Source organism: Neopsephotus bourkii, unplaced genomic scaffold (genome assembly GCF_033783945.1).
Source record: "Neopsephotus bourkii isolate Nb327-2 ecotype Australia unplaced genomic scaffold, CSIRO-AGI_Nbou_v1 NB_1617, whole genome shotgun sequence".
Taxonomy (NCBI): domain Eukaryota; kingdom Metazoa; phylum Chordata; class Aves; order Psittaciformes; family Psittacidae; genus Neopsephotus; species Neopsephotus bourkii.
In genome coordinates this window covers 1-22,404 of record NW_026902092.1, presented here as the reverse complement: position 1 = coordinate 22,404, position 22,404 = coordinate 1, and the positions used below count along the sequence as shown (strand labels likewise).

General features: G+C 47.2%; 1 protein-coding gene across 1 annotated transcript; it reads right to left on the bottom strand.

The window, feature by feature from the left end:
• Positions 1-543: 543 nt before the first annotated feature.
• PSTPIP2 (proline-serine-threonine phosphatase interacting protein 2) lies at positions 544-18,657 on the bottom strand. Its single transcript, XM_061372811.1, has 12 exons — positions 18,560-18,657; positions 11,053-11,153; positions 8,855-8,932; positions 7,326-7,360; positions 5,919-6,025; positions 5,147-5,209; positions 4,562-4,660; positions 4,316-4,361; positions 3,864-3,943; positions 1,628-1,726; positions 1,028-1,124; positions 544-717 (listed from the first exon to the last, which is right to left on the bottom strand). The coding sequence occupies exons 1-12, from the start codon at positions 18,590-18,592 to the stop codon at positions 632-634; spliced, it is 924 nt and encodes a 307-aa protein (XP_061228795.1). The 5' UTR covers positions 18,593-18,657; the 3' UTR covers positions 544-631.
• Between the last annotated feature and the right edge of the window lie 3,747 nt (positions 18,658-22,404).

The following is a 22,404-nucleotide window of genomic DNA, read 5'->3' as shown; positions in this document are numbered from 1 at the left end:
TGGGATCTGGCCATGACATGAATGGTATGGAGTGAGGGGTGGATACTGTTCTCTTCAGCAGTAGCAGTCGTTTTTCTTCTTCTTAGTAGCTGGTGCGGTGCTGTGTTTTTTACTTTCAGCCTGGGAACAACGCTGATAACACTGATGTTTTTGTTGTTGCTAAGTAATGATTACTCAGACCAAGGACTTTCTGAGTCTCATGCTCTGCCAGGAAGGAGAGGAAGCCGGAAGGAAGCACAGAGAGGACACCTGACTCAGACTTGCCAAAGGGGTATTCCATACCACAGCATATTATGCCCAGTATATAAACTGGAGGGAGTTACCCGGAAGGCCCAGATTGCTGCTTGGGTCAGGCTGGGTGTTGCTAGGCGGGTGGTGAGCGGTTGTTTGCTCTTGCCTTGTTAGTTCTCTTATCATTATTATTACTGATGGTAGCAGTAGTGGGTTTATATTATACCTTACTAACTGGACTGTTCTTATCTCAGCCCATGGGAGTTGCATTCCTTCAATTCTCCTCCCCATCCCTTTGGGAGCAGAGGGAGTAAGAAGCAGGGAGAGTGAGCAAGCACCTGTGTGGTTCTGAGTTACCAGCTGGTCTTAAACCACGACACAATTGTACATGTTGTGTCTCTTACCTTGATATAGGCATGGGAACTGGACTTCTCACAGGAGCTGGATTTCTCTGTGTATTGTAGTAGTTTTCATAAACAACAGGAGCTAAAAAAGTTAACAATAGTAAAGTCCAGACCTTTTAAAGCCATTAATTTTCTGTCATACCAACATTCAGCTGCTAAGTCCCTTCTCTGTGAAAATGTCTGATCAATGAATTTAAAGTTACAAGAAGAGGAGATTATCTTCAGGAGCTCGTCAAGAGTGGCACAAATCAGTGTTGCATGCCAGGGAATGAAAGGAGGGATGTTGCAAGGTCAGTGTTTCTTGCATCCAAACTGATGCTTATCAGAGAAGTAGCTCCAAGAGAAGTACAAGGAAGACAGTACTAATCTGTGAGATTGCACTGAGCTCTTACCTGGTGCCAAACTTCCAGTTTTGCGTAAATTTACAAAAAAATCAATGTCCTTTTCAATGCTGCATAGTTCTAAACTCTTGCGAATTTCCTCATATTTCTATGAAAGGGAAATCAAAAGCATTTTTGTAAATCAGGTAAAAAAACAGGCTGTTTTTTTCAAATGTTTTTTACACATGGGTGAAAGCCCACAACTCACCCAGGACATGGACACAAGCTCCAGTGGTAAGGGAATCATAGAATCCCAGACTGGTTTGGGTTGGAAGGGACATTTAAAACTCATCCAGTTCCAAGCCCCTGACATGGACAGGGACACCTTCCACTAGAGCAAGTTGCTCCAAGCCCTGTCCAACCTGGCCTTGAACACTGCCAGGGATGGGGCAGCCACAGCTTCTCTGGGCACCCTGTGCCAGTGCCTCACAATCCTCAAAACACATGGGGATGCCAGAGGAAAGCTCATCTGCAAGAGCTCTGGCCAAAATCTGCCTGCACTCTCATACTGGTGTCTGGTGGCTGATAAAAGGCCACAACCGAACTCAGCAAATGGAAGCAAACTGGGTTGTGTTTTCTCAAAATAAAGATGATGATTTTCCTTTGACATACTTCATCATTCTGGACGCAGTCCTGGGAGAGCTGGTTGACATGAAGCCAGAGGGCATTGCGGAAATAGTTGATCCTCTCAAACTCCTGAGTCTCAAAGAACTGAAATGACACAGACAAAACAGCCTTAACTCTTTAAGAAGAGAACAAATGTCTTCTATTCTGATCTCTTTTCATCCCACTACAAAGATCACTGGTTGATCTTTGATCAACTATCCACAGCAAGGAGTAGGTGATGTTGGTCTTCTGCAGGAAGCATGGTAACCATGGGTCATAGAATCATAGAACCAACTAGGTTGGAAAAGACCTCGTCTAGAGAAGTTGTCCCTTTACACAAACAGATATTTCAAAGATGAGTGTTAAGCTCAAGGAAGGTCTGCGGCACCTAAGTGGAAGGGGTCACTCAGCACACCAGTGCATCTGGGGAGATGAAGACAGCTTCCTAAAGGCACTGCATGTTCCCCAGGTACCCCATGGTCCTGCAGTCCCAGCTGACTTCTCTCCCACAACTATGGAGCAATAAAAAAGCATTGGGGATATCTGAAAGCAAAGTGTCTCGACTGGATCGTCTTTTCTCCTTTTCTTTACCATCCCTTTTCCAAGGAGCTTGAAACTGAAGTATTTTGAAATGTGCTGTCTGGTATACCTCCATTTCATGAGCCTTTACTCATTTCCCTGCCAGACAGCCTTTCATCACATGTGTGCATATGCAATTGTTATCATTTGCAACCTTTGCAACACACTGAGGGGAAACCCTCCATGTGATCCATCTGTGAAGTGAAACTACTGCTCTCTACACCCCACTATCATAAAGGGTTTTAGAGACTCCTGACATGGAAAGCACACAAGCACTGAGGCACTGACATAACACACAACACAGACAGCAAATTCCATTTCAAAACAAAAACTGAAAATAGAGGCCTAATGAGAAATGGCTTGGGAAGGGATCAGAACAGCTGGGAGTGGGAAGGCTGTTTGCAAGCTTGCAGCAGACATGGCATAAAACCTAAACCACTGCAGTCCCTGTCCACAGAATCATAGAATCAGAATAGTTAGGCCAGTCTACCTGGCCTAAAACACTGTCAGGGATGGAGCATTCACAACTCCCTTGGGCAACCCATTCCAGTGCCTCACCACCCTCATAGTAAAGAACTTTTTCCTTATATCTAACATAAACTTCCCCTGTTTAACTTTGAAGCCATTAGCCCTTGTCCTGTCACTACAGTCCCTAATGAAAAGTCCCTCCCTAGCATCCCTATAGGCCCCCTTCAGATACTGGAAGACTGCTATGAGGTCTCCATGCTGCCTTCTCCAAGCTGAACAGCTGGAACTTTCTCAGCCTGTCTTAATGTGGGACATATTCCAGCCCCCTTGTCATCCTCGTGGCCCTCCTCTGGACTTGTTCCAACAGTTGCATGTCCTTTTTATGTTGAGGACACAAGAACTGTATGCAATACTCCAAGTGTTGTCTCACAAGAGCAGAGTAGATGGGCAGGATCACCTCCTTCGACCCTCAGTTACATATCACAGATGGATGCAAGACACAGGTCAGCAGCAGAGCAGCATCACAGTCCTCTCGCCACTAGCCCTGGGATTCTCCAGCACTTGTGGGAACTCCTGGCTAGACCACTTTGCTATGAGGCAGTCTGCTTTAGGCTGATACATCCACTCAGAGGAGTTCCCATGCTACCACGTGAGATACATGGTGAAGGGCTGCTGACACACTGAGTTCACATGGAGATGGCTTCACCCAGCTTGCATCCCCAGTGTGCCAGTACCTTCTGCTGCAAACTCATTGAAAGTCTTTCAGAGTTTCAGAGTCTGCTAGGTGGTGGTGTGGCTTAAGTCACTGAGTACCAAGAGGTGACCAAAGTTGGTCAGTATAAGGACCACACCAAACGTGCAAGCAGGTTAATGGGTAAAATGTCCCTAATTTGACTCTGTTAATTTTAAAAGATGGTAGAATTAAAATTAAAAAAAAAAATAGTGGAAACCTTGAAGTGGCGGGAACTTAAATGCAGAAGCCAAGCATGAGGCATACACAGTTAGCTGCAGCACATGCTGCTTCTTTGCCAGAAGCCAAGAATGAGACACACACAGGGTTAGCTGCAACACATCCTGCTGCTTCACTGCCAGGGAAACAGACAGAAGGCACATCTATACCATCCTGGACCCCTGCAGTGAGGAGCGGACATCCAGAGGACCACACTGCCATATGAAGGTGTTTGGAGGCTTTTACCTCGCAAGCTTTGACGTGTTCTTTCTGCCATTCTTCCCGGATCTTCTCCAGTGTGGTAATGCTCTGCTGGTAACTCCTGTCTGCAAGAGAAATCACACTCTCATCTGGTTAACAATGACTAAAAACACCCTTTGCTAGAAAATGATACATGAAACCTGAATTGGCAGGGACACCAGGGAGAAAGAAGCAGTAATGCTTGAGCTCAGCTATGGATGTGCACTTCAAGGAGGTGCAGAGCTGGGGGTGGAGGGTCATGCCACAGGGAAATGGTGGGAACAGCATTGGTAGGGCTGTGAAGGCTTCTCCACCTCTGGTATGTTGAGCATGAGTTTCTGAGGAGCCAGGCCTGACCCAAGAGCTGGAGCTCACTCAAAAGCCATGCCATGGCGTCACAGCCCCCTGCCTCAGGAAACACTCCCTTCACCCTCCAAAGCCTGCACTTCCACACTCACCAGAGTCTTCCAGAGATGATTTTGTCTGAGCCAGCTTGAGAAACAGCTGCCAAAAATGGGAGAGAGAAAAAAGCTAGAGGAGACCCCCAATGCATTGCCAGTGGTACTGAAGCCCAACTGGAGAACATTGCCAGCCCTTCCATCTCACCCCCAAACCCAGAGCTGGGAGAAGAGTTATGGGGCAGGAGAGCTCCAAGAACATACACCCTTCCTACTCCTGCCCCATGGCCACCCACCTCTGCATACCTTCTCCTGCTGCTTCTGTGTAACCATGTTTGCATTGCGGTGCACAGCCTGTTCTGCCTCATCCTTATCTCTGCAGCGCTGCTCATAGAGCCGCTTGGCCTAGGAAAGCAAATAAACAGGGCAGGTGTGTGTTAGCAAGCAGTGAGTCACTATTACAGCTCATGCAGGTAGCTCTGAAGGAAAACACAGCCTACAAGTGGAGAGATGATCACAGTCTGCCTGCAGAGCAGGGGACAACACACAAGGTCCCCAGTGCCCTACTGCTTGAGCAAAACTGGCCTCACAAGACAAGCTGATCTTCATTTGGGATGAAAAGTTCGTAGCAGTTGAGTCCTTGACATCTAAATCCCTCCTATCCAACCCTGAAAAGCTGCTACCAGCCATGTCCCTGGTGTACTCTTCAATTTTTCAGATCACACTATACAGACTTAAATGTGATGGTCTTCCTCTGCTGCAGCTCTTGATGTAGTGTCTGCATGAGTTGCAGCAGAAGAAGATCCTCACATTTAAGACTGCCCCAGCACTGTGCACGTGTGTTAGCAGTGTTAAACCACATAGCAAGAAACAGCAGCATGTTTCCTTTACCTCCATGGTCTTCTTGTACTGCAGATTCCTGGTTTTGTGAATCGCCTCCATTATCAGCTCTATCTGTGAAGACAACAGAGCCAGAGTTAACACATCACTGACCATCAAAGTTTCAGGACAGACTATGTGGCTTAGGAAAGGAAGAGGCACAGGCCAAACTGAGATGGCTTTAAGGACTTTTGTCCACCTAAAGCATCTTCAAAAAACCCACCTTTTATACTTCTATCTAAGCCTCCACTTGTGTATGCAAAAGAACTCTCCAAATGAAATCCAGCAATATATAGTACTGTATCTTCTCCATAGAGTCTGGAAAAATTGGGAATCCCGCTCCCTTCTGCTATGTCCAAACTTCTAGCAGTTTTCCCTCAATTTCTAGACAAAAGAATCTCAAGCCAGAAGAGGTTAAAAAGCTTGCCAATTTTACCAACCCCTATGGAGATCAGGCAACACTGTATATATGATATATAGATATATATATATTTATATATATATATGTATGCTTTAAGAACATTCCTGGTTGAGGCTGGTGTTTCTGGAGCTGAGCCCCTGTGATAGCTGGCCCCAAAAGGTGCTCAAAGGAGAAGATGTGGCAGTCAGAAATAGGAAGTCAGAGGCTGCTGTTTCAGCAGCAGGGTGGCAACATAAAGGAAGGAGGTCAGGACTTCCCAGCAGCAGCAAGCACTGGGGCCACGCAGGGGGCTGGGGCATGGTGAGAGACACGAACCAGGAGCCAGGATTCATCCCCAAGGAGCTGATAAATCAACACCCTGACCTTCTTCTGATGCAGTTTTTGCTTTTCCCTGAATTCCTCCATTTTCTTTGCTTCTTCCCGAAGGGTTTGTGCCAGCTGGATGTGACCTTGTCCCACATTGTCTATCTCTGCAAAGAAAAGAAATTTGAGTATATATATATACCCCAAATATACCTCTTTTTCTCAAGGCAACTGTTGTAGCTGACATCATACTGAACCCCTATCACACATCCCCGTGCAGAAACATATAAAAGGAGCAGGACATTTGAAGCAGCATCCAAGCAACATTGCCTTGGATCAGTCTGGGTCAGTCCTGCTATGGCTTGATCTTCAGTGTAAGAAAACTGGTATCAAGCAAGCACAGTCACATCTGCCCCTCACCTCAGTGAATTCAAGCAGGCTTCAACATACAGCACCCTGAAGCAGATTTCTGAAGGAAGCATCGCCCCACGTTAGCAGACATTCAACTTGTGCCACAGAATCACTAACGTCAAAAAAAATCTCAGGCTTATCCTGTTGGAAATGAATTGGTCATACTGTACAACAGCACCCCAGCAGGCTCATCAAAGGACATAAGCGAAGTGTAGCTCATGATTCAAGCCCCAGAGCATTTTCCAAACCTACAGCTATGAATAGCCAGGTGCTTCAACAGCAGAGCCATGATGGGGAGGTTCACCAAGGGTCAGGGCAGCAAACAAACTTGGCTGGGCCAGAGAGTGGACTCAGCACAGGAGAGCAGAGAGCCAGCCCTCGGCACAGGGATGCTGCACACCATGTGTACATGGAAATGGAAGGATAATATAGGGTGGCCAAAGTATCATCTTGTAGGTGGTCCAATTAGAATTGTAGAATCCTTTAGACTGGGAAAGACCTGCCTTTAATATCACTGAGTCCAGCCATTATTCTAGCACTGCCAAGTCCACCACTAAACCATGTCACTGAGCACCACTTCTTCTAAATACCTCTAAATACACATCTTCTAAACATCTCCAGGGACGGTGAGTCCACCACTGCCCTGGACAGTCCTTTTCCAGTGTTCAACAGTCCTTTCAGGGAAAACAGTTCTCCTAATAACAATCTAAACCTCCCGTTTCCTCTTGTCATTTCACTTGTTACATGGGAAGAGGGCAAGGCAAGACAGTCCAGGAAACTCCAAATGAGCTTCCCATGCACAGCTTCTGATGTACAACATAAGGGTGACTTCTGAGCGCATCCTGCCCCAGAAGGAGACAAAGATCCCCAACAAGATGTTCTGTGGGTCCCTCTCCCACACATGCTCTGGAGCCAAAGGGATGATGTGGGCCAGAAGGCCAGCCTACACCTAACTCCAGCATCAGACAGGTTTGAAAGTTTCTCTGCAATTTTTTTTTCTAAACTAGCAGGTTTTGGCACTGCCAAGTGTCCTGGCAAACATAAAGAATTACTTACGTTGCTTGAAAACATCCAGGGATCTCTTCAGCGTGCTGAAAAACAAAGAGAATGGGAAAGCACAGTCAGGTTCAGACACCAGCAGAGCACCTCTCTCAAACTGAATAGCATGTCCCCAGCTGAACACAGTGTCCTGGGTTTAGCAGCAGCAGTCATTTTTCTCCTTCTTGGTAGCTGGTGCAGTGCTGTGTTTTGACTTCCGGCCTGGGAGCAGAGCTGATAAAAATTATGTTTTGGTTTGGCCAAGGACTTTGCGAGCCTCATGCTCTGCCAGGGAGGAGGGGAAGGGGGAGGAAGCAGAGACAGGACACCTGACCCAAATTGACCAAAGAGGTATTCCATACCGCAGCACGTCATGCCCAGGATGTAACGGGGAGTTACCCGGAAGGGCTAGAGGGGACTGCAGGGTTGGAGGAGGTATCGGTCAGTGCTTGGTCGGGCTGGGGGGGCGAGTTATCGGTCGCCTGGTGATGAGGTGTTGTATTCTCTTCCCTTGTTATCTCCTTTATCATTACTATTATTGGTGGTAGCAGTAGTGATTTGTGTTATACCTTAGTTACTAAACTGTTCTTATCTCAACCCGTGGGAGTTGCATTCTTTTTGATTCTCCTCTCCGTCCCTCTGAGAATAGGGGGAGGGCAAGAAGGGGGGGAGTGAGTGAAAAGCTGTCTGGCTGGGGTTAAACCTCAACACACAGGCCAAGACATCTTAAAGCAGGTTTATTTACCCTCTTTACATGTCTGGCTTTTTCCCTCTCAGCAAATATAACACAGCTTACTTGCTTTGAGATCTACCTTAGATCTTTCTGAACATTGGATGCTACTGACAATTCTGAATTTCATGACAAATATTTCAGGCAATGTCCTAAAAGTATCATTAGGGACATATGAACACCTTCTACATGGTGCACTGGCCAGTGGTTGGAACTGTAGGAACTTTTCTCCCTGTTAAGATTGTGCAATAAAGATTTTAGAAACATTTTATGTGACACCTCAATATAAAACTGTAAATAAATGATCAGAGAATATCAGACCAGGCATGTATAAAGCATAGAAACAAAGCAGGAAGTAGAAGGTGCCAGGAGTTGGTGGGGAAATTGAGATACACTCATGAAGCCGACTGCAGTGCCCACAGGATCTCTGCAGTGTGGCAACACTGGGCTTTGCAGATTTGCATGGTTTGAGTCAAGCAAGTGCCTGTACCTCCCTATGACCACAAAAACAGTCAGGAGCAAACCCAAGGTCTCATGATCCTTTTCTCTTTGCTGAACTACCACTCCACCTCTTGCCTGAGCAGCCACAGTGCTTTGATTAGGCTAGGGCTGGTGGGAACTTGATGGAGCCCAACTCAATCATCAGCTAAGTACAACCCAACTGTGCACTGTTCGTTCACAGACCAAGTTCAGATCATCCTCTGATAGCAATCCCAATCACATTCCAACACTCTTCTGTCTCTCACAGCCTCCTTCCTTCATTTCTCCAAGTAAGGACACCCATAAAAGCAAAACATACATGGGACTGTGAACTTACTTCAGCTCTGTCTGTCCGCAGGGCTTCTTCTTTGACAAATTAATGAGCTCTTTGCCATATTTTTCTTCTATTATTGCCCTGTTGAGGAAAGATTGAGAGGAAGTTCTTATTTCAGAAATTGATACTTGTTTGCAAGTCGAGCCAAGACTCAACTCTTAACACCCTCCCCATCTGCTGCAAAACAACTGTGCACAGTTGGCTGAAGGAAGACTTGTTTGCTGCTACAACACCCTTCTAGTGAAAACATTTTGCTTTGCTGTGTCTGTGGTCCCAATGCATTGCCCATCTCCCTGTGGCCAGTAGATGCAAGGACCACCTCCACAGGAGGTGGAGAACGAGGCAGCGAGTGCAGCTGGTGGCTAGATGGAGCCACTGCCTCCACAGTTTTCAGCTCAGTTTCCCATGTGAACAAGGCTTGTGTGAACACAAGTTTTCTGTGTCTCGGCCATCAGTGTCTGTCACTCCATCCCCATGAAGTGCTCTTGAATCTGATTTGGTTGATTCAAATCAAATGTAGTTTAAATCACAAGGGATTAGTCACCTCAAAGACCACGCAGCCACCATACGTGCACTCCAAAGCTCAGCTGGGCCATTCCAGCTCTTTTTAGAATGAGACAATAGGTACTCTCTTCTGCCTCTTAGGAAGACCACTGGAAGAAGCGACCACATCTTGTGCAGTAACATAAATAACACCTTTGAGAGATTGTATTGTCCTCCTCTCTTGGAAGAAGGAACTGGTCGGAAAGAAAACCTATGTGTTGAAGTCTAAGAACAACCAGCTTTCTGCAGTTGCATTGAAATCTGTACAGACAACCAGGTCTTAGTTGGTCAAATGCAGATAACTCCATCTGGTCAAGCTACCCTAGCTGTCTGCAGTCAGTGAAGAGAAACAAGCACAGCTAAAGACTTGCATTACGAGGTCTACTGGATAAAATAGTTTTCTAAAATGCCTGTATCTCTAGCACAAATGCAGGTTACTGATTTCTAGAGTTCGGCAGTGGGGTTCATCTACCTTAACTCTTAAAAAAACAAAAGCTTGTAGGAAAATAGAAAAAATAAATATTCTGAATTGATTTTTTTCCTCTATCTAACAATATTACCATGAACTTCCTTTTGAGGCAAAGCATCAAACCCAACAGCCATGTTCTCCGTGAGTGGGACCATGTAACAGCTGGGCTGTACATGAAGAGCTGGGATATGTTCAGAGAGGGATGCCAGTAGCAAGTCCAAGGCCTGCCTCTAATTTCCTCCTAGCTAGACACCTCAGTGGGAACCCCCTTCCACAGCAAAGAGGAACAGGGCACAGTTTTTGCACTCTCTCTATTGCCATGGTTGACTGGGACACAATTCTTGGGGTTCAGTGGATGGTTCCCCAGTCAGCCTGAAAGCCCAAATATTCCTGGAATGTGGTATTACAGCCTAGATAATGTATGTGCATTAGACACTTTTAACAGCAGGTTCTCCTCTTCATCCCCCTTACCTTTGTTTCAGGCTGGTTTCTACCAAGTCTTGTATTTAGAGGTTTGTTTTCTCCAGTTCTCAGTATCAAAATTACATTAATTAAAGATTGTTCTACAACAGTACTCATTAGCCATTGCTAACCAGAGGAACTATAAACTCAAAATACATGGCCAGACCATCTCTGCTGTGCCCTCTACAGAACCTCTACTTAGGTCATATCCTCTGATTAATAAATGCACTAACTAGTCTACTACTTCTTTTTAACATAAACCATGAGAGGTCCATGATGTACAAAGACAAATTCAGAACAAAGCCATGCCTCTCCTATATCAAGGATCTTCTGCAAGCTGAACAGCAAGGTGGACTTCATTGTAGAGCATGTGGCCTGAGCAGGCTACCAGCAGCTGCAAACACATCCAGCATGTAAGACTGAATTATTAAACTGCTCCTGATTCCTATTTTCTTTTTAATAGACAGTTCAAAATGTGATCATCTAGTCCATGTCTGAATGGACTTCATACCAGAGCACCAAGCCATACAGTGAAAGGACAGTGTAAGAACCTAAGTTCCTCATCAGTCAAAAACCAGAGGTGTTTTATGTTAAAACTTGTTAAAACGTAAAACATAGTGGACATGACAAAGTGACATAAACCCAACTGGGAATACGTGAGTAGAAGTAGTGCCACCACCCCACTTCCCAGGTTCAGCCCAACCTGTTGTCAGAGACAGTTCCATACCTTTCCTTCAGAAAGTCCTCAAACTCTTTGCAGTTCTTCCTGCCATCATTCAGATGCTGAATTATGCTGTCGTAGCCAACTGTGCTTGTCAGATCCGTACTCTGAAATCACAAGAACAGCAGTCACACCCTGGTCAGTGCAGTCCATGGGCACTGCCACCTCAAGCAGCATTTGCACAAGCAATGGCTCAGCTGAGAGCAAGTGTGCAAGTGCTTCTTTATGAAATCAATGTCCTCAACATAAAAAGGACATGGATCTGTTGGAACAAGTCCACAGGAGAACACGAGAATGATCAGGGGACTGGAGCACCTCCCATATGAAGATCGGCTGAGAAAGTTGGGACTGTTTAGCCTGGAGAAGAGAAGGCTGCGTGGAGACCTCATAGCAGCCTTCCAGTATCTGAAGGGGGCTTACAGGGATGCCGGGGATGGACTCTTCATTAGGGACTGTAGTGGTAGGACAAGGGGTAATGGGTTCAAACTTAAACAGGGAAGTTTAGATTGGATATAAGGAGGAAATTCTTTCCTGTTAGGGTGGTGAGGCACTGGAATAGGTTGCCCAAGGAGGCTGTGAATGCTCCATCCCTGGCAGTGTTCAAGGCTAGGTTGGACGAGGCCTTGGGTAATATGGTTTAGGGCGAGGTATCCCTGCCCATGGCAGGTGGGTTGGAACTTGATGATCTTAAGTTCCTTTCCAACCCTAACTATTCTATGATTCTAAATAAGATCTGTTTCTTTGAGGGGTGGGAAAGGCTCCAGAATGAGAACAATGGTGGCAATACTGGACAAGGCACTTCCATGACTTCAAGAAAACAGAAGAACTCAGTTCTCTACCACATCTCATTGCTTTCTCCTGGCCTAAGCACAGCTGGCCCCATGAGGCACGGCATCTCCTCCTAGGACTTTAGCTGTCAGCTTTAACTTAATAAAATCAAACAATAAAAACCCCACAAGTCTTTAGATATATGTATATATATATATACATGGGCTGGAGATGAATTTATCAGACTTTTCAGTTCAGGATTGATGAGCTATGGGCTTCTTGCACTCTTGCTGCCCTCACAGTAATACATGGATGCACCCGATGGCCAGTCCTGCAACAGCTTTCTCTTTGGCCTTCCAAAAAGCAGCACTGACTCACACATCAATTCAAAACAACACTGCAAAGATAATTTCCCTAAGTAACAAGTTCTCTCCCACCACTGCTGTAATCCCTCCAATACATCACAAATGGCTTCTTCACTCCCCACAAAACATCACAGCCATGGAGAGGTCCTGCCTCCACCACCCACAGGACTTGGTTGGTCACATGTAGGTATCTCCATCTCCAAGATGGAAGACGTTCCATCTTCCAACCCTCTCAGTCCCACAGTGCCACTCACACTTCACATAGACTTCTGAAGGATCAATACTTTTCTTCTAATTTGAAGGAAAGTATACTTCTTAAAACCATGTATTATACTGATGCGTATATATATATATACACCTTAATACAAAAAATGGAGGTTTGCCCTATGAATGTTTAAGGATTTACCTGGAAACCTGGGCTGAGAGCAGGCTTCAGAAGTGCTACAATAATACAAACAGATGCTCTGGAAGAAGCCTGAAGCAGATGAGGAGCTGAGCAGAAGCTGCTACCTGTAGTGTTCTGCAAAGAGCAGCAGTCAATGTTGCATAGAACAGCACACATCGGAACAAAAAATACAGGGAAAGAAGCTGCAGAAAGAAAGCCATGGTAGAAGCAGACACGAAACTCAGGGAAAGGAAGCAAAAGCCACAAACAATTATTAAGAAACCTAAAGAGGAATAATGCAGGAGAGACTCAAGAAATACTTTGAAGCTAGGGTGAGAGTATGCAGAGAAATGGTGTGGACAGCAGAAGGGGGGATTTATCAGGAGTTCATACATGGTGCGAGATTAAGAGCAGGAGCAGGGCTGGTATTTGTGACAAATGAAGGATTGTGACAAATGAAGGATTTAATCACGCTAAATTCCCAAAGGAGTCAAGGACTTGAATGTCAGTGGCCAGAAAGCAAGAAGTGAAATGTAGATGTGATGGAGGGGACCTGCAAGAAATCCCCACGTATCCCAGGTCAGCTTTTTCCATCCGTGGCATGCACAGGAAGAGAGAACTGTGGAGCAGGACCTAAGCAGAAACCAAAACAGCTTCTGTTTCTTTGCAAAGCACAAACATCCTTCCAAAATGGGCTTATTGCTGATAAACACACAACCAGCCCTCAAGGTTGCATCATGTCTTTGCTAAGGGGGCCTGTGAAAAAGGAAACACACCTACACTGAAATCAGTCTTCATGCCAGTTGCAAAACACAGGAACATCCTAACTTGTCTTCCTGTCCCTGGTTTCGCAGGAAATAAAATGGATGTGGAAAACCACTGACTACAACAGTCAGACCCACATCACTGAGTGTCAGGGCACCCAAAGGCTCAAAGGCAGGTGGTTGGAACTAAATGAGCTTTAAGGAACCTTCCAACCCAATCCAGTCTGTGAGTCTGTGATTCTATTTCCTAAGCAACCAATGCTGGACCAGCCCTCATAGTGGAACATGTTACATGAAACATGGGAGGTAACACAGCCAGTGGAAGTTTCCAAAAAAGCTTCTTCCAGGAAGTAAAGTTGCTCCTGGGCTAGAAGGAGTGGGGCAGGTTTATATGCCCTGAAACCAGCCTTCACAGCAAGCACCCTTGTGGGCAGATGTGGGCATGGAAAGAATGAAAGCGTGACTGCCCATAGGACATCCCAAAGGCAGGGCAGGAAGGGAACAATGAAAGAGGAAGGGCAACGCAGCAAGCACAGAGCCATGGGGACAGAGGACAAGATTTAAAGACATAATAAACTGAGCCAAAGACAGATATAGAGGATGGGGTGTTGCACCAAGCCCCCCCAACCAGAGGTATCTCTCCTCCCACCCTGCACCACTGCACACAGCTGTCCTGGTGTTCCCCACTGGGCAGAGCTCAGAGCCCACGTGCTCTTTAAAGGAAACTACATGAAAACAGCAGATGATTTCAAGGTGACAAAGCAGCTGCTGATGTTTCCTGAGCCTGCAGGGCTCAGCAGGGTAAGCCCCCTTCCCAATCCACTGCCCAGGATCCTCCCAATGGACTTGACAGGGAGAAGGAATTTATGTGCCTGTTGTAATGCTTTGGGTTTTGGTGTACTTACAGGCAAAAGAGCTAAAATGTTCTAGTGGGGATCTGAATACATGTTTTGACCTTGTAGGACTCACAACTAAAGGGCGAGCTGCTGAACTTGGCGTTCATCTTCAACATGGAAAACCCCCTCAAGACACATAGCCAGTGAAGCTAGTGACATGGGAGAATCAAAGAATCAGAGAATTGTTTAGATCGGAAAAGACCTTTAAGACCATTGAGTCCAACCCTTAATCCAGCACTGCCAAATCCACCACTAAACGATGTCACTAAATGCCACATCTACACATCTTTTAAACACCTCCAGAGATGGCGACTCCACCACTGTCCTGGACAGCCTGTTCCAGGACTTGTCAACCCTTTCAGGGAAGGATTTCTTCTAATACCTGGTATAAACCTCCTCTGGTGCAGCTTGCCATTTCCTTTTGTCCTATTGCTTGTTCCTTGGAAGAAGAGACCGTCCCCCACCTCACCACAACCTCCTTTCAGGCAGTTGTAGAGAGCAATAAGCTCCCCCCTGAGCCTTCTCTTCTCCAGACTGAACCCCCCAGGTCCCTCAGCCACTCCTCATCACACTTGTGCTCCAGGCCCTTCACCAGCTCCATTGCCCTTCTCTGGCCCCGCTCCAACACCTCCGTGTCTCTGTTGTAAAATGTCTCTCTTGTAGTGAGGGGTCCAGAACTTCTCTTCTCAGCCTCGCTTGCTTAGATAAACGCAGCAGAAGCTGAGTGACTATTTTAGCAGCCAGAAGTGCTGTGCAGCAATAAATGGCTGTGCTATTCTTGCTCACAGTCAGCACAGCCTCAGAATCACTCAGGGTTCTGCAGATACGGCTGGGATGAAATAAAACGTTGTGCTGGTGCCTGCAGGGTGCAGAGTGCAAGAGGCTGCAGTTCCTCCCCATTCCATGACCAGGTGGGTACAACAGGTCAGACAAAACTCACCACAGGGAGGAACAGGACTCACTGTTAAGTCACCCACCTCAGACAAAAAGCTGCAAAAAGCAGCTTTTTTATTAATAATTTTTCATTTGAAGTTTTCTTCCCATAGGGAAGCACACCCATCCTGCTCATCCCAGAGGCACAGAGGGCAATAGACCATTCCGCTTTGATGCAACTGCTTCTTCCCACAAACCCCACTTTGCTCCTTCCAAACAAGGACCTGAGGATTTCATAATGCTGCTGATAAACTCTGCCAGGCCAGGCTCCATTTAGGGAAGGATAGGCAGGAGCAAGGGGAAGTGAAATGGCGCAGCCAGCATCACACTGCGACTCAGCAGCAGGGTGGTGAACCCAGGAGCCTGGGACTGGCAGAGGGGACGCAAGGGAGTTTATCCACAGCCAGCCAAACAGGGCTGGAAAAGTATCATGCCAGTGAAGGACAAACACAACCAGTCACATCACTGACAAAATACCATCCATAGCCCATGGCAGAGAGGCCACAGGGAGGAACTGCTGGTTCCTTTGCACACACCAATGATCCCTTGCTCTGTAGCAAGGGGCAAAGCATTTCTTTTCCCTCACGTTTCCCTTGTGCCACTGCAAAAAGAGATGCTATGGTTATTTCCTATGCATTTGGGGGTATATAGGTATTTTCAGGTACTTTGACATATGCTTTATTAGAAAACTAAATATGCCAATGCAGTTTTTACTGCAGATGACTTGCCTGAGCTATGGATTGTTGTAGCAGTGTTGCTAAATACACTGCAGAGAGCAGAGCAGTGGTTTTGTCTCATTTAATGCAAAATGACCAAAACTCCACTCTCCAAGTGGCAAACTGTGAGCGAATACACCAGACTTTAAGTGGATTTTTTTAGCATTATCATAATGTCTATTTTTCTTATTACAGGACCAAAGTGCTCTGATGAAACCCAAATTTCTGCTGCTGGGTTACCCGAAATACACTGCAAGAGCAGGCTTGTGGAGAACCAGGCACTTCCCAAGAAAATGATTAAAGTGAAAGAAGAACAGCGTGTTGCAAAAACAAATGCAAACAAAAGCCCACACTTGCTCAACTCATGGCAATCACTACATGCAGGGCAAGAGGAAACGAACACGGTCTTTGGTGTGTTCACAGCTCTTTTGCAGGCAGCACAGGCTGCATCATTCAAGCAGGGGCATTTGGGGCAAATCATGTATAGCTGCATGCATCTCTGGGCTTTGGCCCCTGGGTGAACAGGAGCTGCAGGAGGATGCAAAAGAGAAAAACCTTTTATTTAAGAGGATTTATCATCTTGTGCAGAGACCTGAGAGCATGAGCAAACTGGCATGCAGGGAGCAAAGTTGCCATGTGCTCTTCCAATGCAGCACATCATGAGCATCACACCATGAAATTTGGCAGGGACTAGGTTGCTGTGCAGGAAAAGACAGACACATGCACACCACTGAAAAGAACAGAACTAATGGGGTTTAAAGCTAAATCAGTCCTAAACAGGCTTGAAACACAGCCCTGCCACCCTGATAGAGCAAGGCAGGCTGCAGCTTATCCCCAAGAGAAATTCAGCTGTTGCCATTCACAACCAGATTTGTTTCAAAGCTGGTAGATACGAGACCAAACCTGTTCAGCTTTTGTGGGGTTTGGTTATTTTTTTCAGACTTTGTCCCATCAGCTGGAGCATCCCTGCCCTGGAGCCCTCCCCAGAATCTCCCCTTTCCCACTGGACTGTCCTGACCACTGCACAGTCACTTGCTTCAGCAAAGAATTCTCCTTGAATTTTTGGCTTAAGCAAAGTAACTTAAGAGCAAAAACTGCAGGAGGAAGTTTGTGCTCTCACAGCACTGAACAGCAAACAGAAGGTGAATTTTGGGTTTCTGTCCATCTCTTGCTCCCCCCCTCCCTCCCCAGCCCTTGTAGCTGATGCACAGTCACTGGCCCATGGTGTGAAGACTGCTTGGGGTGGTAACTGCTGTTTCCATGGGCTGATCAACCTCAGCAGGGCCTCTCTCTCTCCACTGAGTCACATCCATCATGTTCCACTCCAGCCTCAGCCTAAGCACATTTCCATTGTCAGGGGGGGCTGTTGAAGCATGCAACCTTCAGAAAGGAAAATGCTAAAAACCAGGCAAAATCCATGTCAGCACCAATAGTTCTGGGCTCAGTAAGCACTGGGCATTATTCAGGACGTAGCCCTGTTTGCAATACAGGGGGTCAGGCAGAAGCAAGTGTCCAATGCAATGTCCCAGCTCCTCCTCATCCTGGGGGGCTTGGGGCTGCTCCTGCCCTGGTGTTTTCTCCTTGCTCCAAGATCCTCCTTTAGAAAGCACCCTGCTGCAGCTAGAGAGGAACAAACTGGGCAGCGCTAGCCAAAGCCAGCCTTGTAGCAAGGGCCTCTACTTCAATCCAGTGCTCCAACAAAGCATGACAATCCACACCTTCATAGCATCATAGTTATTCTCACCAGGCTGGGGGGTGCTGCCACCACCCTCAGATCCCTCCTCTCCCACATTTGCAAAGCAAAGTCAGCACTGTGGGAATAGCTGAGAAACACCTGCCAGATGCAAAGCTGGCTTCATTCTTCGAATCAGGTTCAATACTCATTTGGGCTTTCATATCTGATGATGATGTGCTAGATAATGCACTAATGATGCTCCACAAGCTGGGTGCTCTGCATTTACCCCTCATCAGTACCCCCAAACCTGGCACCAACTCCTCCCAGGACCCACACACCTTCTCCCTGCCTTGGAAGACCGGAGCTTCGTCCCAGAAGTCTGGGAGACCCTGTGGGCCATTCACAGATGGGGATTTCCAGCCTGCAAATACAAGGTTTTGTCATTTGTTTCCTGGAAGGCTCACACATGAAGAGGAACTGAGCAGCCACAGTGCCAGGGCTTTGCAGCAGCTAAGTGGGGATCCTCCTGCACTTCTCCATTTCCAAAAGCAATGTTCAGAGTAAAAAAAAACCATGATAATAATTTGGTTTTCCCTGAACTGTGGCTTTTCCTCTGCAATTTGGCAGCAGCACACTGAGGAACTCGTTCCTATCCAGGATTAGTTTGCATCAAAGGAGACTTTTTGGCCATAGTGTCTCTAAGAAGTTCATTGAATTAATATTATCAAACCCCAAACCCAGCAGCAACTTCCCCCAGCTCAGCAGCTCCATGGAGTGTCTTTTAGCTGGACAGGGCAGGCTGCAAAGCCAGGGATCTTGGGACATGTGTGGGTAGGGAATGCCTGCCTGGGGATGCTCCAAGCCTTCAGCAACAGCACCACAGGAACGTGAAGGTGGCTTTGAAGCAGCTCTAATCAGAGCAAAGTGACCACCCCGCAGCCCTCCTGGGAGCCCCCTGGCTCCGGCTGGGTCCTACCACACCGCCCCCCTACCTGAGGAGACCCCACTCACCCAGAAGTGGTCCCTGAACCGTGCCTCCTGCATCCTGCTGCCTCTGACAGCGACACTGCTCCAGCACCGCTCTGTAGATCCTGGTGCCGCCCCGTCCCGCCCAGCACAGCCAGTCCCACCCCGCGGCGACCTTTCAGAGCACCGGAGTGTTTTGTGGTGGAAGGGACGATAAAGCTCATCCAGTTCCAACCCCTGCCACAGGCAGGGACACCTTCCACTAGAGCAGCTTGCTCCAAGCCCCTGTGTCCAACCTGGCCTTGAGCACTGCCAGGGATGGGGCAGCCACAGCTTCTCTGGGCACCCTGTGCCAGCGCCTCCGCACCCTCACAGGGAAGAGCTTCTGCCTAAGAGCTCAGCTGAGTCTCCCCTCTGGCAGGTTCAAGCCATTCCCCTTGGCCTGTCCCTACAGGCCCTTGTCCCAAGCCCCTCTCCAGGTTTCCTGTCGTCCCTTTAGGCACTGGAGCTGCTCTAAGGTCTCCCCTTCAGGAGCCTTCTCTTCTCCAGGCTGGACTAGCCCAGCTCTCTCAGCCTTTCTCCAGAGCAGAGCTGCTCCAGCTTGCTTTCTGCCCTGTTGCTGCTTTGACTTGGAGGGTGAGAGCTTTCTTATTGAAGCACTGTGTGGTGAATACCCGGGATTGGTCAGAGGTGGGGACAATGGGACTGGTTGTGGAGGGTCTGTCACCAATTCCTGAAGGTGCTGTTGGCTGCCTTGGCCACGGAGCACTGATGGAAAGCTGAGAAGCAGCATGTGGTGGTTCTGGTGACTCACTTGGGGTCGCAGTCCCACTCAGGCTTACCTGCCTGTCCTAAATCCTGCTTGATCAGCAGATCAGATGGAGAAAACCACAAAATACATCCCCAAATTCACACCTGGGAGTTTGTTTGCGTGCAGGTTGTACCTCAGCTGAAAGGTGAGGTTGTTAAAATCTCTTCAAAGCATTGCTTGACGTCTTTCAGACCTGGAACAGATAGGACCTGACCTCTGCTCCCAGCACAGGAACTGCAGCCGTCAATGTTGGAAGCAAAATCCACACAAGCCTGCTTTTGTCAAATTAAAACCAGTATGTTTGCCAAGCAGCAGTGCCCCCAGGTCACAACTGTGATGATTTATCTCCTGTAAAGTGGAAAATGCCTTTTTTTTACCTTACTGGGCTGCTGTAGTTTTCCCTATGTTAAAGCAGGGTAGCAGGTCAGGGCAGTGGGTACGACTCAGGCTGTCTGGTACACAGTGTCATACATCACTTGCTTTCATCATTTTGAAGAACAGCTCACAGGGCAGCTCCCAGTGACTCATCCCAGGCAGTGACCCAGGAAAAACTGTGGATGGGCACAGGACATGTACAGGGCAAGGGGGAATGGCTTTAAACTGAGAGAGGGAAGACTGAGATCTTAGGCAGTTTTTCCCTGTGAGGGTGCTGAGGATCTGGTACAGGGAGCACAGAGAAGCTGTGACTGCCCCATCCCTGGCCGTGTTCAAGGCCAGGTTGGATGCAGCTTGGAGCAAGCTGTTCTAGTGGAAGGCGTCCCTGCCAGTGTGGTTGTGGGGTTGCAACTGGATAAGCTTTAAAAGGTCCCTTAAAGCAGAATCCAACTGCTACCCATTGAAGAGTGGGGCTGGTTGAAGAAGTGGGGTGGATTGAAGAATGGGGTTGATTGAAGAATAGGGTTGTAAATAAGTACCCTCAAGAACATTAGACTTTGTTAGCAACTATAGAGAAAACAAAATTACTAAGATAAGCTTTGCCAGAATCACCTGATATAACAATGATCCTAAAACAAAGTGAAGAAGAAATAACCACTGGGGGTCCGAAAGCCCTCTACCACATTTTTGTATGCATACAAGAGGCATTCTCTAAGTATGATGTAATGTATGTAATCTAATGAATATGTATGTTTAAGGACAATATAATCACAGCCTGGTTGATGCCTGGCAGAGACATGCCTGGGGGAGCGATCACCGTGTCTCCCAGTGCTGCAATAAAGAATACCTGCTTGTCAGCTTAAAACTTTGTTGGCAAATTCTTGGAGATTTCTCTGAATCAATCTGGCACCCCAGATGGGACCCTCTCTGCTCGGCTGCAGGACCCACTGAGGACAGGGCTCCCTAGGGCCCTCTGGAGTTTTTCCCAGAGGGACCCCTTGGTTCATTCGGATCACTGCAGGACCAGACAAGGACCATCTCATAAAAGGTATTATTTTCTTTTGTATAGTCTGTAAGGTGCAGGGGGCATCTCAGTTTGGTAAACTGGTTTGGTAAGCGTACGCATGGTTTGGAAGCCTTCCGTAAATCAAGATAGGAAATCTCGTGGGTAAAGGCGTATACCTGGCTGTTAGCATCCATTTGGTATACACCCATAAGAAGCAGGGGGAATCTTGTGGTTTGGGTCCTACAAGACGCAGTGGGTGTCTTGTAGAAAAGGTTTTGGATTTTACTGGTATTTGACTTATCACAGTATCACAGTATCACAGTAGGTTAGAGATTGGAAGGGACCTCAAAAGATCATCTAGTCCAATCCCCCTGCCGGAGCAGGAACACCTAGATAAGGTTACACAGGAACGTGTCCAGGCGGGTCTTGAATGTCTCCAAAGAAGGAGATTCCACAACCTCCCTGGGCAGCCTGTTCCAGTGTTCCGTCACCCTCACTGAGAAGAAGTTTCTTCTCAGGTTTAAGTGGAACCTCTTGTGCTCCAATTTGTATCCATTACCCCTTGTCCTTTCATTGTTTGCCACTGAGAAGAGCCTGGCTCCATCCTCGTGACACTCCCCCTTTATATATTTATATACACTAATAAGGTCACCCCTCAATCTCCTCTTCTACAAACTGTAGAGACCCAGCTCCCTCAGTCTTTCCTCATAAGGGAGATGCTCCACTCCCTTAATCATCTTAGTTGCCCTGCGCTGGACTCTCTCCAGCAGGTCCCTGTCCTTTTTAAACTGAGGGCCCCAGAACTGGACACAATATTCCAGATGAGGTCTCACCAGGGCAGAGTAGAGGGGAAGGAGGACCTCTCTCGACCTACTAACCACCCCCCTTCTAATACACCCCAGGATGCCATTGGCCTTCTTGGCCACAAGGGCACAGTGTCGGCTCATGGTCACCCTGTCGTCCACCAGGACCCCCAGGTCCCTCTCCCCTACACTGCTCTCTAACAGGTCGTTCCCCAGCCTATACTGGAACCTGGGGTTGTTCCTGCCCAGATGCAGGACTCTACACTTTCCCTTGTTATATTTCATCAAGTTATTCCCCGCCCAGCTCTCCAGCCTGTCCAGGTCCCTCTGGATGGCAGCACAGCCTTCTGGCGTGTCGGCCACCCCTCCCAGCTTAGTGTCATCAGCAAACTTGCTGATAGTACACTCAATTCCCTCATCTAAATCGTTAATGAATATATTAAATAATACTGGTCCCAGTACCGACCCTTGAGGCACTCCACTAGATACAGGCCTCCAACTAGACTCCGCCCCATAGACTACAACTCTCTGGCTTCTCTCCTTCAGCCAGAGAAGGAGAGAGTTATGTTGTGGGTTGTTACAGTTATGATTTTGGTCTTGTGATTTTGGTATTGGTGACAGACTGTTATAACGGCATTATTGTTGTCTCTGTTTCAAGTGTTGTAACTGTGTGGAATGTGTCTATTTTGTGGCTTGTTACAGTGATGATTTTGATCTTGTGATTTTGGTATTGGTGAGAGACTGTTATAACTGTGTTATCAATTGTTGTTTGTTTGATACAATTTTAGTCTCTGTCTCAAGTGTTGTAACTGTGTGTAGTGTGTCTGTGGGATCCTCTGTGTGTGTGCGTGTGTGTGTGTGTGTGTGAATGTGAGATTAATAACGGGAAATTGGA